This window comes from Rhamphochromis longiceps, linkage group LG16 (assembly GCF_057381845.1).
Source record: "Rhamphochromis longiceps isolate RC_006_pf linkage group LG16, R_longiceps_female_GT1.1, whole genome shotgun sequence".
NCBI lineage: Eukaryota > Metazoa > Chordata > Actinopteri > Cichliformes > Cichlidae > Rhamphochromis > Rhamphochromis longiceps.
In genome coordinates this window covers 17,419,269-17,433,504 of record NC_140572.1, presented here as the reverse complement: position 1 = coordinate 17,433,504, position 14,236 = coordinate 17,419,269, and the positions used below count along the sequence as shown (strand labels likewise).

General features: G+C 40.0%; 1 protein-coding gene and 1 long non-coding RNA gene across 3 annotated transcripts; both read right to left on the bottom strand.

Annotated features, from left to right (window-relative positions):
• Positions 1 to 3,120: 3,120 nt before the first annotated feature.
• Positions 3,121 to 5,008, bottom strand: LOC146650880 (uncharacterized). The gene is made up of 4 exons (XR_014907911.1): positions 4,994 to 5,008; positions 4,458 to 4,685; positions 4,105 to 4,194; positions 3,121 to 3,750 (listed from the first exon to the last, which is right to left on the bottom strand). It is a non-coding gene; the product is annotated as an uncharacterized LOC146650880 (long non-coding RNA).
• Positions 5,009 to 5,976: 968 nt separating this feature from the next.
• On the bottom strand, positions 5,977 to 12,434 carry atp6ap2 (ATPase H+ transporting accessory protein 2). Of its 2 annotated transcripts, XM_085385230.1 has the most exons (9): positions 12,314 to 12,434; positions 9,701 to 9,831; positions 9,463 to 9,591; positions 9,275 to 9,370; positions 9,044 to 9,181; positions 7,603 to 7,656; positions 7,355 to 7,504; positions 7,145 to 7,264; positions 5,977 to 6,834 (listed from the first exon to the last, which is right to left on the bottom strand). In XM_085385230.1, the coding sequence occupies exons 1-9, from the start codon at positions 12,387 to 12,389 to the stop codon at positions 6,640 to 6,642; spliced, it is 1,089 nt and encodes a 362-aa protein (XP_085241356.1). In that variant the 5' UTR covers positions 12,390 to 12,434; the 3' UTR covers positions 5,977 to 6,639. The 2 variants fall into 2 exon arrangements, with proteins under 2 accessions (XP_085241356.1, XP_085241357.1); XM_085385231.1 differs by lacking the exon at positions 9,275 to 9,370.
• Positions 12,435 to 14,236: the final 1,802 nt, after the last annotated feature.

Sequence of the window (14,236 nt, the reverse complement as noted above, 5' to 3'; positions counted from 1 at the left end):
GGCCAGTTGGTCATGATCGAATCTGGGCTTGACCAGTTACAGCAGAGGAGGTCGAACCTTAAAGTTGAGGTGAAAAGGAATGGGATTTCATAACTACTTAAGCTAGAAAGTTACTAATTCAATCATGAAACTGATCAATGATCAGCTGATCGGCTTTTCTCTCTGCGCCAGAAAGAGGGAACCAGCAGATGTAGCGCTAAACAACAGCAGCACGTTTAAGCTTGATCAGCTGTCGGTAGAATTTATTTAATGTTAATTTCTAGTATCAGCTGATGTTTGTTGGAGCCACAGCTGTAAAGCTGCTGGCCATGATATCGGTTTGGATATGTGGTGAGAGGGAAACATGAAGATGAAACCAGGAGATGTCCTTACTGAATCATCAGAGCTGAACAGGTGATGGAGAAACAGGTTTACCTTTTAGGTGACATGAATGAGTTGAAGGGAAGAAATGAACTGTTTCTGAGAGACAAATAACACCAGGTTCCATACTTTTCTTTCTTATTCTCATTTAAAATGTCTAGTTTTTAATAAATATTTATCTGAATCTTACAACCAAAGTTTTCATCTGATGTAAAATGTGTAGAAATACATTATTGTATTCAGTAAATATTAAGTATACTATATTAAATAGTATGTAATATCTAGTATATAGTAAGTTATAGTATTCTTTCCTTTGGGAAGGTACCATCTGTGCAGTCTGCAATTCTGTTGAAGAAAGATTTTGAATCTATTTGATTACAGGAGAAAAGTAATAGATTTCTGTGCATTTGTTTGATACGTGCATTAAATTAAAATCAGTTTTGTCAATTAAGCATCTTGAAACAGAGGGTGGGGGAGTGGTTCCCTTTTTTTTTTTTTTTTTTTTTTGCTGGGAGTTGGCAACCCTGTTAGTTAGGTATATGTAATTATAAATTAGGTTGTTTTATATTTTTGCTAAAGACCGTTTAGAATACCAGAATGGGGAGGGTGGTGTAGGTTTAAGTTTATTATAAAGGCTTTATGGCTTTTCCTATCCGGTTGTTCAGTGATGACGCGACGAATCCTACTTCCGGGTCTAAAGTAGTCTGCGTTTAATATGGCTTTTGTGTTGTTAACATGTTTAATGTTATGTATTTTCTTCTATTTGATCTCAAAAAGCTCCTAAAACAGTCAGTGATCACTGTTGACCTCCCTCGGCTTTTATTACCGCTAATCATTTATTTAAGCTCAGTTTTTAAAACCTTACAATGTAACTACAGCCCAGCCCATGCAGCAGTATATTAATGACTAACCTCGTATTGTGGATGGATTATCTCAGTTGTTCTCCTGGCTGAAGTTTGGTCCTTTTACAGCATCCTGCCATGCGATTACATTTGTTCCTGACCACCGAGAACACTCACATTAACTTTTATCGAGTGGAAAAAAAGTTAGCTTGTTTATATTATGCTAACATAGCTGTGTCGCTAGCGGTCACGTAGCACATCATTATATACCAGCTAGCCCAACTTCAGTAACCCTACAAACGTCACTGCTGTTTAGTTTTCTGTCTTCATTTATGCTGGAAGTGATAGCAGAGCTGTACGTTTTAATTTGTTTCCAAAACCCCGCAGTCAGGACACGCTATATTGTATTTAGATAGAAGCTAGCGAGCTAACTCCCTGCTAACTTCTAACTCCGTTAAATGTCATAAATTCCGTTTTCATGGATGCCTGGATGTTAAACTCAATTGTTACACCTGGTAGAGCAGAACGCTGATCATTTTATTAAAGATGAAAGACTTTAGACAGTTTTTCAACTCTCAGTAATCCCATAGTGATCGTTTGATATATGGAGCTGCAGCGGAGTTTAGACCCAGACACGGCTAGTGACGTCAGACTGAGCACGAAAAAAAAAAAGTAATTTTAAGGATTAAACTCGGATTTTCACTTCACCATTATTCCATCCATCCATTCACTTTATTCCACTTATCCAGGGGAACACCAAGCCATTCCCATGCCAGCCGAGAGATATAATTTCTCCAGCGTGTCCTGGGTCTGCCCCAGGGCCTCCTCCCAGTAGGACATACCCAGAACACCTCAGGCATGAGGCACCCAGGTGGCATCCCTGTCAGAACCACCTCAAGTGGCTCCTTTCGATGTGTAGGAGTAGTGGCTCTACTCTGAGTCCCTCCTGAATGGCCGAACTCCTCACCCTATCTCTAAGGGAGAGGCCAACCAACATTTGGAGAAAGCTCATTTACGCTGCTTGTATCTGCAATCTAGTGCTAGGTGAGGGTAGGGATGTAGATCAACCGAAAATTGGAGGGGCTGATTCTCATTCCTGCCGCTTCACACTTTGCTGCGAACCACTCCAGTGCAAACTGGAGGCCATCACCTGATGAATTCAACAGAACCACATCATCTGTGAAAAGAAGAGATGAGATTGTAAGACCACCCAAGTGGAAGTCTTCCACCACTTGGCTATGCCTAGAAATTCTGTCTATAAAAATTATGAACAGAATCGGTGACAAAGGGCAGCCCTGGCAGAGTCCCACTTATTACCGGGTGTGTGGCCCAAGCACTTGCAACAGTTGTAAAAGGAACGAATGGCCCATACCAATGGACTTGATGGACAAGTCATCCCTCTCGTCCCCAGACTCTACTTCCTCCACGGAAGATGCGCCACTGGGATTAAGGTGATCCTTTAAATATCTCTTCCACAACCTGAAAAGATCCTCAGTCGAAGTCAGCAGTGCTCTACCTGCACTATACACAGTGCAAGTAGAGCACCGCTCCCCCTCCTGAGTTGCCTGACAATTTTGCCAGAAATTCTTGGAGACGGTCCGAAAACCTCTCCAAGCTCCTCCCCCACCTGCGTTTTTGCTTCAGCCACAGCCTTCAGCCATAATTGAAATAAAAAATAAATATATTTTCAAAAATGTAGAAATCAAACAGCAAAATTGTTTCTGAAAGCTGTAGAAAAAAAAAAACTCACTTAACTTAACTAACTCAGTGAAAGAACGGCCACTCACTCATTTATTACTAAAATAAAATAATTGAAGATTTCATTTTTTACATAGATATTTTCATTTTTCACAATTATTGTCAATGCATGTTTACTGGTACATTCTTATTCCTTATATAAGAAAATATGACCACAAGAGCATTTTTATAATTTATTGATGTAACTGCAGAAACATCAGGCCAGCTCAGCCCCTGGAAAGAGGTTGGTGAGCCGGCCTTCAAACACTGCAGCAGATAAACTTCAGATTTTACTTACAGAGAACATGTTGACCTACCACTCACACTTGATAACATATGCAGACTTTTTTTTAAACAGATTTTGGGTAATGTTATTATAATGATATTTTCTATTAGCTATGCTAACTTCATGGTGTGGCAAGTCAAAATGTTTCAAGTAATAAAAATTTGACCACTGGGTACAACATACAACATGGACAGTGCTGGAATAATATTTCTTGTTTGTTTGATGTTTGCTTTTGTGTAAAAGAAAAATAACAATGTAGATCTTCACACATAAACTGTTTAGTGTATAAAATGAATGAGTACCCCCCAAAAATGAAATTAAATAAATAATCGATTATTTATTTTTATTGACTTGTCCATGGTCCTAGTGTCCAGCGTAGTCTTTAACGTCAGGAGCCACATTTCTGCACAGCTGTCTCTGATGACGTCCCCGGCCCTGCTGCTTCTAAGACGCCTTCATCAGATCCTGGGCTCAGTGATGCAGCAGAGGCTTTTTCTCTCAACCCCTGCCCCGCTCTCTTTCCAGCTAAGATGACAAGAGAAACACATGGGAGTCAGTGATATTTACAGTGTAATGCTCCTGCATAAATCTACACGCACACTGTCTTTACCGCTAATAACCCTAATCTCATGCTTAACGATGTAATGTCTTAAGAACTATGTTATATGTGCAGTTCACTGGTAAAAATAAGTGTTGCTTGTTTACTAAATTAATGTTTTGCATAAGTGTAAGACAAAAATGACTCATTAGAATGAAAAATAATAAATAGAGGCACAGTTCAGCTAACATTTAACGAAGATCTGCGACATCCACAGTCATAGACAGTTTGAACTTTTTTCCTGCTTGCAGTTTATTTCCATTAGTTGGTTATTATCTTACCTATAGCACTACATGGTGTCAGGATGGGCTTCTCCTGTTGCTCTCCTTCAGCGATGGAAGCCCGGATCCTTCTAACCACGTAGATGCTAGCTGCAATATGAAACAACAACACAACAAAACAACACGATTTTCTATGAGTATGAGTGTGCTTTGTGTAATGTTTTGTTTTGTTGTACATATTTGTCTATCTATACGTGTGTGTATATAAAATATATAATATATAAATATACAGTCAAGCCACATGTATACACTGTATATACAGTCACATAGATAGGTAGATCTTATTGTGGAAAAAATGTAAACACCGCGTGGACGCGAAACGGTTTAACAGGGATTTCAGAAAAGTCTCCTACCTTTTATTAGCAGTCACACCATCGTTTCTGTCCAGTGTCAATCTGTACTTTTCGTAAACTTCTCCGTAACAGGTACACACAGCTTCCTGTGTCCGCGAATGGTTATAAAAGCTCACAACCTACTACATATTGTGCCGGAGGCGGGGCTTCAAGAAACACTGCTTTCTGATTGGCTGAGCTGTTACGAAAGCTGAACATGTAATGAAGACGATGTGCAATGAGCACTACCTGTGCAGTGGTGACATAAGAATGATTATACAGAATTGGGGTTGACGTAACATTTACAGGATATCTAATAAAATATAATAATAATAATAATCTTTACTTATACAGCAACTTTCAAAACAGATTTTACAGATTTAATAGAACTACAAATTCAAAAAAACTAAAAGGGTAGGCAGGCATTGAAGGGATGTCACCAAAAAGAATACAAATATAAACAAATACAAGCGAGTCTATTGAAATGAGCTTTAAGAAGCGATTTCCTCGGGTGGATCATTTTAAAGTTGAGGAGCCCTGATGGCAAAAGTAGTCACCTCTAGGTTTAACTCTTGATTTTGGAACAGCTGTAAGTGCTCTGAATGTGGATCCAAGACAACTCAGGCTGTATCCCAATTCAGGGTCTGCAGCCTTAAAGGCCGCATTTTAAGGCCGATTACGTCACAGCGACGCGACGAAGACTGCTCGAAATGCGGCCCTCAAATGCGTCCTTCATTTCCCTGAATTTTAAGGGCGTGGCGGTGTAGACTTCGTGGCCCAACATATCCCAGAATGCATAGCGCGGCGGTGGGTGTGGATAATTTTGCTGAAAAAAAAAAAAACAGCGGATGAGGGGCCCCGAAGAGTAAACTTTAAGTAAGTACTGAATATTATGTGACTTATTTATGTGCAAATGTTTAATAACGAAGAACATTAAAACATTACTGTTGGCCACATGTCGGCAAAGTTATGTGACATTAGTGATGTTTGTACTAACTTGGTTTTAAAGCCTTTACTTTAAAATATACGCCGTTCAATAGCTGACCTTAATCTTACAGAGAATGATCAAAGCTCATGTAGAAACAAACAAACAAATGAACAAAATATGTTCTCCTTCATTTCTGTCAAACAATGCTGTATGAAACGTTTCCAGCTGTTAGTATCTTGGTTGCTAGGCAACCTGGGCAGCGCGACGGAGGCTAGACCGTCCCATTTCACAAGCCTCGCACTTCCGGCCTTAGCGGTCTTTGAGTACGTGGCCCTTGTGGACCGTTAAGGCTGCATACGTTAAGGCTGCAGACCCTGAATTGGGATACAGCCTCATGCTCATATGGGGTCAATAACTGTTAGCAGCTTGGGGCCAAATCCAGGAGACTTTTAAGTGGCCAGTAAAATATTAAAATAAAATAACATGTGCAGGAGGCCAATGCAGAGAACCCAGGAGAGTGGCGTTGTCTAGTAGATACTAGATAAAACCTTAATCAAGCTTCATAATTATGCACAGTGTGTGGTATATAGGAGTAAATAAAAATCAGGGTGATCCATTTAATAATTTATTGTCATTCACATATTGCAATTTACAGAGCTTCATTTATTCGAATCCAATCCTAACAAACAACATTTAGATCCAGTATTTGTGTCCCAACACATCTGTAATCTAGAATAGAAGCACGCTGAAGTCTACTTGACATCTTTTTACAAGAGCACAGCCGTTTCTCATACAGTTGCATTTGTATATTCAATATATACACATAAAATTTCATTTAACTTAAAACTGTTTCCCACAGAAAGAAAAGCACAACAATTTCACAGAGAAACCAGATAAATCTCCTTCTTTCATATTACAATATTTTTTTTACAACAACAACAAAAAACAACTTCAATCACCAAGAAAAACAGATGAGACACAGATAGTGAGTGGTTAAATTTATAAGGAATGCTGTGAGTTTATAGAGAGGAAGTTTCAGTTTGTTCTCCCAGGACATGAAGAACGATACCGCTGTAGATAAACTGAGGAGCCGCTAACGAAATGTTAATATTTTTGTAGGTTCTGCAGCCAGAGTTCTAAACAAAGACGTGAGTGGTATTACGGTCTTCCTCCCATCAGAGTCTCACAGTTTATTCACTAAATGAGACCTCACACAAAACACAAACATTCACTAGAGGGCTCTAAGGGGACAACAGGAGATTTGACAGGCAGAACTTAGTCCATCCTGATCTTCTGATTGGTCATCCTGTAGATGATGCTGTCGTAGCCCGGGTCCATGTTCCACAGGTTGTAAGCGATGACGATGACAGCGAGTGCGAGAACGATCATGAGCCACAGCACGATGTTGAAGACCACGGCGTACTCGACGTCGTACTTGTGAGCCAGGTTGTAGAGGCTGCCTCGGTTACTCTGAAAAATGTTTGCAGTAGTCAAGAAATTTAAAACAGCTATTTGGAACTAGTTTAAAGTGTCAGTGTCCGCAGCTAAGAAACAAAACAAACTCAGAATCACCACACAGCTGAATGAACGCCTCTCGAAAAGAAAAGTAATTTTGCTGCTATTCTCTGCTACATGACGCAGACCTCTAAACTACATGTGTTACAGAAAATGTGCTTGAAATGTAAATAAACCCATTCTAATTTGGTACATTTATGTCATGTTCAGCAAGTATCTCCTCTGGCATATATATATATTAAAAAGTAGGTTGACCCAGACTTACAATCTGTCTGGATTCCAGGATTGAGCGGGACTTCCTGGTTAAAGGAGCTTCAAAGGCCTTCACTGTAACGACCTCCACCACAGAGCTGTTGCCATAGAGACCATACACATCCTGCCCAAACTGAAATGAAAAAACAAAAACGCACACGGTTAAAATGTGGTTAAATTGTTAGCTGCAGAGGCGTATCGCTTCTTCAGATCTTCTTCTAACCTTCTGAAGGACAGAAGCGAGAAGGGCCGTGGCATCGCGGTACTGAGGGGAGTCTGGACCATAGAGCCGGCTCAGCTCCTCCAAGCCAGACAGCTCCAACGAGTACAGGTCAGGGGAGTGGTCCTTAGCCAAATGTCTGTGTCTCTGCAGCTACAGGAGGGAAAGAAAAGATTTGCGTCAAACACAACTCTTTTTTCCTTTTTTTTTGTAAGTGGAAAGAATTGCTTCAGTCCGAGGGAACAACTCACCAGAGCGGTGATATCATGCAGTACTTGGACTTCAGACAGGAAGAGTAAATCGGCCTAACAAAAATAAGAATAAAAGGGTAAGAAAGGCAAAGGAAGGAATTTTGGTTAACTAAGGAGTAAGAACTAGAGATGGCACGATACCACTTTTTTATGTCCGATACGATACCGATATCATAAATTTGGATATCTGCCGATACCGATATGAATCCGATATAGTGTTTTTAATCAACAAAACTGTTTTTTTTAAATATCTTGCTGAATTTTGTATAAGTTCATATTCAAGTTTAAAACAACAACTACACTAAAGCTATTCTGTTATACCTGTATGCAAAAAAAAATGTTTCATAGTTCAGCAATACTGATCAATCTAATAAACTTAAACCTACACCATCCTCCCTATTCTGGTATTTTAAAGAGTACTTAGCATAAATATTAAGCAACCTATCTAATAGGGTTCCAACTCCAATCAATTATTTTTCAAGAAATATTAAATAGATTCAACATCTTTCTTCAGCAAAATTGCAGACTGCACAGATGGTACCTTCCCAAAGGAAAAAGTACTATAGCTTACTAGGGTATATATATTACCGTAGACTTAATAGTTTCTATATACAGTAATGGACTTCTATTCCTTTTACATCAAATTAAAACTTTGGGTGTAAGATTCGGATAATTATTTATTAAAAGCTAGACATTTTAAATGAGAATAAAGAAAAGTGTGTCTTTGTGCCCCCTTTTCCCTGTTCATGCCCTATCGGCCCCCCTGGCTAAACTTTGCTAGATCCGCCCCTGCACAGTTACCAGCCGTCAGCTACGTAGAAAAGGATCCTGGTGTAGAAAGTAATATTAAATACATTCTAACAACAGCTGATCAAGCTTAAACGTGCTGCTGCTGTTCAGCCGCTGGTTTCCTCTTTCTGGTGCAAAGTGGGCCAAAAGCAAACTAGAGAGACGGACTCGCGACAGAAAAGCCGATCAGCTGATCGTTAAGCAGTTTCATGATTGAAGTAGCAGCAAGAGGAGGCAGTCGCTCCATATATCGCAAGCTTAACGCAGGAATGCTTTACAAACATTCAGAGATGGACTTACACACTTGCTTTACTTCTCTCGGGGATAACTTTGTTGGAGATGAAATGCCGGGTTGCTAGCGAAGCTCCACATGCTATCCAGACCACCGACAGGTCCCGCATGCCACAGCCGCTCTATCACGTGATGCATACTGCTTCGACGTGCTAACGTTCTGAGGTGAGTTACGGCGTGTTGCAAGTTTTGTGAGGTGCTTTCGTGATATTTAATGGATCGGATTACATTTTTTATTTTTCTCCGATATCCGATCCAGTAATTTAGGTCAGTATCGGACCGATACCGATACGTAATATCGGATCGGTCCATCTCTAGTAAGAACTAAGTCTTTTGGTTTTAAACGTGGCTAAGAACTGACCTCTGCATTTCTGCTGAGAGAGTTGAGGGGAAGAGAAGACAGCACTGAGCCATCCTGGGACAGACGGGCCCGGATCTGCTGCAACGTGACGGGTAAGTCCTCAAACACAGCATTGGCCTTGCCGAGCATATAGAGCCGCTGAAAGAAATGAAAGACAGGTCAAAGTAAATAACTAACAGTGCCTCAAGAGGGATGTCTCAGATAAGAAGTACATCAGCAGACTTTTATTACCTCCTCACTGGGGGCCAGCTGGAGGACTACAGGGGTGTCCTCAGCAAACAAAGAGTGTACAGTCTCTGCAACACTATCCATGGTGAAGGGAACGGGCTGCAGAAAAGAAGATAGCACCCTCATATACAGGTCTACACTTCTATTTATACCAAGATAAAAAGCTGATGCACAAAAACGGTCATACTTACATTCTCCAGGGGATATGAGGCCACGCTCTGAGGCAGAGCCAGGCTATCCACTCCTCTCACCACAACAAGAATGTTGGCCCGGGGCCGCTGGAACAACGGACCAGCCTGGAGGCCTGGCCACAATAGATCCTGTGCAATTGGACACGCATAGTAGAGCTTAAGCTGGCGTAATTATGAGCTTAGTCTTCTTCTATAACACTAATAAAACTGTGGAGCATGAGTTGAAGTAACGAATCACCTCTTGAACTGAGAAGCCCATGGTTAAAGCCACAAGGTCTGGAATCTTCTCTCCAGAAACCGGCCAGTCACCTTTCTGGAAGGACACAAACTCTGGAGCCTGCAGCACAGTGAAGCTGTCTCCATGGACACCTGAGGGGAAAAACAGCATGACTGTAAATCTAAGTGGAAAAGAATAGGGTACAGTTTTGTTTTTGTTTTTTAAAGTAAGACAAAAAAAAATATCACCACCTACAAATATAATTATTAGCTTAGCTTTCTTTTTGATCCCAATCACCACCAAACTTCAAACAAAACTAAAATAACCAGTGAAGTCACTATCTGTTGCCCGGTGCACTTTCTGTATCCAACTCATTGCCCAATTTTGTATTTTAAAATGTGGCCATTTTGCAATCACAAATTCCCACAAAAGGAACAAAAAGAAGCGTCACATGGCAACATGCACAAGTTTTTGAAAGAATGGCACATGTACTACTTTTTCTGTGAATGATTTAAAAATTAAATTACAACGAATTTTGTCCAATTCTGTCCGGAAACTTCTTTTGCTCCTGTACTGAATACTGACTCAGTGAATACAGCATTACTTAAAATATTTACCATCTAGCAAGAACTTTAGCTATCACCCCTCAGGCTAGTTTAGTGAGTAAGACGATCCAGTCGGGTTACACAGGAATACTTTCTTGTATTGTACCATTTCTTTTACCTGTCACAGATACAGAGTGATTTTTATCAACATATTGACCATTAAGTCGTGAGTTCTCAGAATCGGCTCTTTGAGCACAAGAATGACAACATCACAGAGCGCAAGTATGGCGACGCTCGCGGCTCTCCAACAGATTGCGAGACCAGTGTTGGACTGTAGAACTGCTTTGAAATTCATGAGCTGTTCGCACTAAAGTATTTCACTGCAGGGCAACCTGCACGTGGCGAATAAAGCCTTGATTGATTGAAGTATCTGTTTCAAGGCTTCAGTAGCAGTAAATCTAGATCCTCTAGATCTATTAGCTACATATGAAAGCAAAACATTACAATATAATTATGAAAAGTGGGACATTACAATAAAATCAAAGCCAATTATGTTTACCAGGGTTAATGACTCCAAGTAAATGTCAGTTTTTCTTACCAAACCAAGAGGGCCAATATTTGTTAGTGTTAGAACCAGACTGACACATTCATGGCAGTAAACTGTTTTACATCTATAAATATCACATGTGATTCATAATGACACATATTTCTTTTTTGCTGTTTTTCCAAAGAGGGCAGCATTGTGGCCTCACTGGTTTGTATCCAGCCTATGGAGTCTGCATGGGTTTGCAGATGGTTGCATGGTTTCTACAGTCAAACGACATGCACAGGTTTACACTAACTGTAGGCTCTAGTGTGTCTGTAGGTGTGAATGAGAGTTGTCTGTCTGCGCCTTAGCCCTGTGACAGACTGCAGACCTGTCCACCATGACAATATAGTGGCGACGCTTAGTTGGATATGCGTAATTAAAAAAATTACCTGTTTTGCATGACTCTGCCTTACTGTTCCTACATTATAATCAATCCGGTCCTTCTTGGCCACTGTGATTGCCATTTCTGCTACCCTACTGGTCAGATATCTCTTGAAAAAGACATTTTTAATATACATGATAAATTTACATGGACAAAGAGAGAATATATAAACTTCTACGTCTTCAACCTTGTGACAGGAATGTTCATTCTGGCTCAAAATGACTTGATATCATTCATTAGAGATATGTTTGACATATTATAGGTCAACACGTCATTTGCAACAGTTCAAATGTGGGCAATAATTTTTTGGCAGACAATCACTTTTTGATACAATGGAAGTCCCAAGCCTGGATAAATGGGAGGCCTGGAACGGCATACAGTTTAAAAATCTCTGCAAATCCCTTAGGAATAAGGAAACAGTTAAAAGTATTTAAACAGTGATAAGGCGTTAACACTATAACATTTACTGACTGTCAGCCCTGAGCTGCTGGAGGATGGCGCACAGTTTCTCACTGTTACAGCAAACACAAGAAGCAGCAGCCTGCTCAGTAACTATCGCCCCTCACCTTTCATGTGGATGAAGGAAGAACTCGTGACAGAGAGCTGATGGTGAATAAAGGGGAACCAGTGGCGTAGAGCATGTCACGTGACCACCCAGGCTTCTGTAAAATCGTAACCCTCTACCAGGAAGCCGTATATTTAGTACTTTCTTCATTTTTACATGACCTGGACGGATTTGTCAACCTCGTCCTTACGAATATTAACCACGTCCTCGTCGTCACTGGCAGATTTTAAGAAGCGACTGAGCTATAATCTCCGTTAGCAACAAGCTAACCCTATGGTCTTCCGCTTGATGATAGTCCAAAGCCGAACAATGATTCTCAGCATCCGCAGAGTTATTATTCCACTTTTCCTCGTTTATATTAGCACGGTCGTACGAGTCTGGCCACAGAAATATTACAATGAGTTAAACGGCAACGCTAACAATGTTCCGGGCTCGGCGAGCGACCTGCCATTCAGCGCATATAAGATACTTTACTATTACACGTAAATACGTGGGGGGGAGGAAAACACCCCAACACGTCAGTAATGAAAAACTATTATTATGTATTTCTTACCGACTGTGAACAGACAGTAGAAGGTCAAAGTGACGGTAAAAACAGACTCCATCCTTCGCAAGATCTTCACAGACATCTCTCTCTCCTCTACAGCAGCGATCAGCTGACCTGCGTCTCGCTCTTGTAGGACTTCACGTGCGCTACCGCCGCCTGCTGGACTGGAGGGGAAACAACACTCGCTGACGACCAAACGTCGCTGTGATGTTTCTCCAAGGAGATTGTATTACATCGTAGTTATACTTCAACTAAACTTTACACCCTATATACACCGTAATCTTATCTAGTATTTGCTGTGCTTCTGTTTTACTGTATTTCGTTAGCAATTTTTGTTTTATATTGCTTTATGGATTTTATTGCGCTATTCTACTTCACTTGATTCTTTTCCCAATACCGAGCCACTACACAGCTCTTAGGATTCCCCTACGTGCTGAATTCCACGGTAACCTTGACTGTATTCATTTTATTGTTAGTGGTGTAGTCACTTTCTATGATGTACGCAACAAAAATAGTCATTGTCCTAAATTATCTTTCACTGCATGTGTTCTGCATCACCCATTCAAGCTCATTACAATAATTAGAAATAGAGTGTATATTTTAATAATATTTGTATTTTCATGCACTAATATCATTTTATTATTACACTAATATAGCACAAGGTTCAGTTACCTTTGTACAAAAATGCTTAGAAGAATTGTCCTTCAAGGAGCTAATATTTACTGTCTTACTTTAAGTACATTTTTGGAGCCGAGGTGTTCTGGGAATCCATCCTACCTGGAAAAACATCCTACCCAATGTTTCTGCGCACAAAACCAACGCCGAATTAACTCCAACACCGGTACCTTTCATGTTTAATTGAGTAAAGAAGTTTCTTCAGTACTTCAGGGTTTACTGGAGTAAAGTTGTTCTGTTTGTTTGCTTTTAACACGGGTATCTGTACTTCAACTCAAGCAAGGAAGGTCTGCACTTTAGCCACCTGTGGTTAACACTGGGTCAACATTACAATGAAGTGAGTGCGATGAGGAAAAAACAAGTCACCCAGCATCTAAAAAATATGATATAATAAGATATATATTTTTTTTAAAAGATAGAACAATATAAAATTAAACTCCACTAGAGACAGAAATAACGTTTAAAAAGTAACAAAAAATAAATATTCTTAAATTTACATGTTACATGAGGTGTCATGGTGGATTTGAGTAAAAGTAAGCATTCATTTTACTGGAACCCTCGAGTCGCTCACTTCCTAAGTATCTCCTTCCATATAATTTTTTACCAGGCTAATTTCACCTCTTCCTTACGTTGTTGTTGGGATTCCCTCCTGCACTTCTCAATGGATGGTGCTAGCAAGAACAGCTTCCGGTGAGACTGAGCTGTTGCTGGTACTACTGTTGCAGCTGAAGGCCCAACTAACATATTGCATGTTCATTTATCAAATTTTGCTGCATTTATTTTTAGTTTAATTTTCTTTTCTTACCGTTTCAGCTTCACCTTTTCGCCACTTCTGCGACACCACACTGTGTTGTAGTGTCCAGTTTAGCCATGTTTAAAGGTAAGGATTGCTCAATGATATTTAATAAACTGGAAATTTAGAGCTGACAAGTACGGAGGATACGGAAGAGGATAAGGAACATTGGAAAAGAAAAAAAGTGGGCATGTCTTCTTTTTTTTCTTTTGACGAATTCTGAGGAAATAAAGTAAGAATTCTGAGATTAAAGTCAAAATTCTGAGATTAAGGTCAGAACTTTGACGTTTTTCTCAGAATTTTGACTTGTGATTCTCAGGTGTCATTCTTTTCCCCACGCTGAGCCACTACAGCCAAATTCCACTTTAACCCCTTTACCAACTGGCCACCTAGCTGTAATAATAATAATAATAATAATAATAATAATAATAATGATGATGATGATGATGATGATGATTTCA

Coding starts and splice junctions, on each gene's coding strand:
- atp6ap2 (XM_085385230.1), bottom strand. CDS start 12,389: ATGTCTGTGAAGATCTTGCGAAGGATGGAGTCTGTTTTTACCGTCACT. Junction 9,592..9,700: donor TGGGCTTCTCAGTTCAAGAG/GTGATTCGTTAC, acceptor CCAATTGCACAG/GATCTATTGTGGCCAGGCCT. Junction 6,835..7,144: donor TCCTGGAATCCAGACAGATT/GTAAGTCTGGGT, acceptor AACATTTTTCAG/AGTAACCGAGGCAGCCTCTA.